Here is a 2825-nt window from a genome sequence, read left to right as displayed (position 1 = left end):
CAAAAAAAACTCCCCAAAATCACCCAAAGGCAGTGGCTCAACGGGCACAACCGGCCCCTGATCCACCCCAAAAAACGACTGGTGAGAGAGAAATCCCAAAATTCACCCCAAATCCCAAAAAACCCAAATCCCAAAACTCCCCACAAAAAAATCCCGAAAAAATCCCAAAAATCTGCACCAAAATATCCCAAATCTGCCCCAAAATCACCCGAACCCATCGGCTCAAGGGGCACAACCGGCCCCTGATCCGCCCCAAAAAACGACTGGGAAGAGACAAAAATACCGGAATTTACCCCAAAAATCATAACGGCAAAAGAAACCACAAAAAAACGCCCAAAATTATTCCAAAATATCCCAAACTGTTCCAAAATTTCCTTAATTTTCCAAAATTTTCCCAAAATTTCCCAATTTTACCCCAAAATCTCCCTTAAATTCCCCAAAAAACCTCCCAAAAATCCCCTTTTAAACCCTTTTTCCTCCCCCAAAACCCTCCTAAAACCCCCAAAATTCCCCTCAAATTTTCCCAAAACTCCCAAATCTGCCCAAAATCCCCAAAATTCACCCAAATTTTCCCAAAATTCCCATTTTTTCCAGCTGGTGAGCAAACGAGCGGGCACCGTGTGCAGCAACTGCCAAACGAGCACCACGACGCTGTGGAGACGCAGCCCCCGCGGGGACCCCGTCTGCAACGCCTGCGGATTGTACTACAAACTGCACCGGGTGAGGGTGTAAAATACACCAAAATATCCTGAAATCACCCCAAAAAATATCCACAAAATATCCAAAAAAAACCCCGAAAAAATCCCGTTAAAATAACCCAAAATATCCCGAAATATCCCAACCCCCGTGTGCAACGCCTGCGGATTGTACTGCAAACTGCACCGGGTGAGGGTGTAAAATATCCCAAAATATCCCAAAATCATTCCAAAAATATCCACAAAATATCCTGAAATGGCCAAAAAAACCCGCATTAAAATAACCCAAATTATACCAAAATTATCCCCAAAATATCCCCAAAATATCCCAACCCCCACGTGCAACGCCTGCGGATTGTACTACAAACTGCACCGGGTGAGGGTGTAAAATATCCCAAAATATCCCCAAAAATATCCCAAAAATATCCCGAAATCACCCCAAAAATATCCTCAAAATATCCCAAAAAAACCGCATTGAAATATCCCAAATTATAGCGAAATGATCCCAAAATATCCCAAAATCACCCCAAAAATATCCTGAAAATATCCCTGAAATATCCCCAAATTATCACTGAAATATCCAAAAAAAACCACATCAAAATATCCCAAAATATCCCAAAATATCCCGAAATCACCCCAAAAATATCCTGAAAATATCCCAAAAAAACCCAGTTAAAATAGCCCAAAATATCCCAAAATATCCCCAAAATATCCCCACCCCGTGTGCAACGCCTGTGGATTGTACTGCAAACTGCACCGGGTGAGGGACCAAAATATCCCAAAATATCCTGAAATCACCCCAAAATCACCCCAAAAATATCCTCAAAATATCCTGAAAATATCCCGAAAAAAACCCCATCAAAATATCCCAAATTATAGCGAAATTATCTCCAAAATATCCCAACCCCCGTCTGCAACGCCTGCGGATTGTACTGCAAACTGCACCGGGTGAGGGTGTAAAATACACCAAAATATCCTGAAATCACCCCAAAAATATCCTGAAAATATCCTGAAAATATCCCAAAAATATCCTGAAAATATCCCCAAAAAACCCTGAAAAAACGCCGTTAAAATAACCCAAAATATCCCCAAAATATCCCAACCCCCGTGTGCAACGCCTGCGGATTGTACTGCAAACTGCACCGGGTGAGGGTGTGAAATATCCCAAAATATCCTGAAATCACCCCAAAAATATCCCAAAAATATCCCCAAAAAACCCTGAAAAAACGCCGTTAAAATATCCCAAATTATCCCCAAAATATCCCAACCCCCGCGTGCAACGCCTGCGGATTATACTGCAAACTGCACCGGGTGAGCCCCAAAAATACCCCAAAATATCCTGAAATCACCCCAAAAATATCCTGAAAATATCCCAAAAAACCCCCCATCAAAATATCCCAAATTATAGCGAAATTATCTCCAAAATATCCCAACCCCCGTCTGCAACGCCTGTGGATTGTACTGCAAACTGCACCGGGTGAGGGTGTAAAATATCCCAAAAATATCCACAAATTATCCTGAAAATATCCTGAAAAAACGGCATCAAAATATCCCAAAATATCCCCAAAATATCCCAACCCCGGTGTGCAACGCCTGTGGATTGTACTGCAAACTGCACCGGGTGAGGGGCCAAAATATCCCAAAATATCCCAAAAATATCCTGAAAATATCCCAAAATCACCCCAAAAATATCCCAAAACCACCCCAAAAATATCCTGAAAATATCAGAAAAAACCCGCATCAAAATATCCCAAAATATCCCCAAAATATCCCAAAAATATCCACAAAATATCCCCAAAATATCACAGAAATATCCCAAAAAAACCCCATCAAAATATCCCAATATTCCCCAAAATTTCCTAAAATCACCCTAAAATTTCCCTCAAAATTTCTGAATTTTCACCAAATTTCCCTCAGAAATTCCGAAATTTTCCCAAAATTTTCCCCAAATTCCCCCAAATCCCCCCAAGCTTTTCCTCAGAATTCCCGATATTTCCCCGCAATGTCCCCGAATTTTCACTATTTTTCCCATTTTCCCCTCAGGTGAACCCGAATTTATAAAATATTTAATTTTAATTAATAAATGTATAAAATATTTAATTTTAATATTTAATTTTAGGTGAACCGGCC

At 40.6% G+C, this 2825-nt stretch overlaps 1 protein-coding gene across 1 annotated transcript in view; it reads left to right on the top strand.

Annotated features, from left to right (window-relative positions):
• Positions 1-732, top strand: part of LOC130588145 (erythroid transcription factor-like) — a gene marked incomplete at its 5' end in the record, with an annotated part of 2625 nt that extends 1893 nt beyond the window's left edge. Inside the window, one exon of the mRNA XM_057389105.1 lies at positions 595-732. Within this exon, the coding sequence (XP_057245088.1) occupies positions 595-732 (138 nt within the window). The remainder of the gene's footprint in view (positions 1-594) is intronic.
• Between the last annotated feature and the right edge of the window lie 2093 nt (positions 733-2825).

The sequence above is a fragment of the Malurus melanocephalus genome, unplaced genomic scaffold (genome assembly GCF_030028575.1).
Source record: "Malurus melanocephalus ecotype Western Australia unplaced genomic scaffold, MMel_1.1 scaffold_3505, whole genome shotgun sequence".
Taxonomy (NCBI): Eukaryota; Metazoa; Chordata; class Aves; order Passeriformes; family Maluridae; genus Malurus; species Malurus melanocephalus.
Note: the sequence above shows the minus strand (reverse complement) of the source record. Positions and strands in the feature narration are given on the sequence as shown.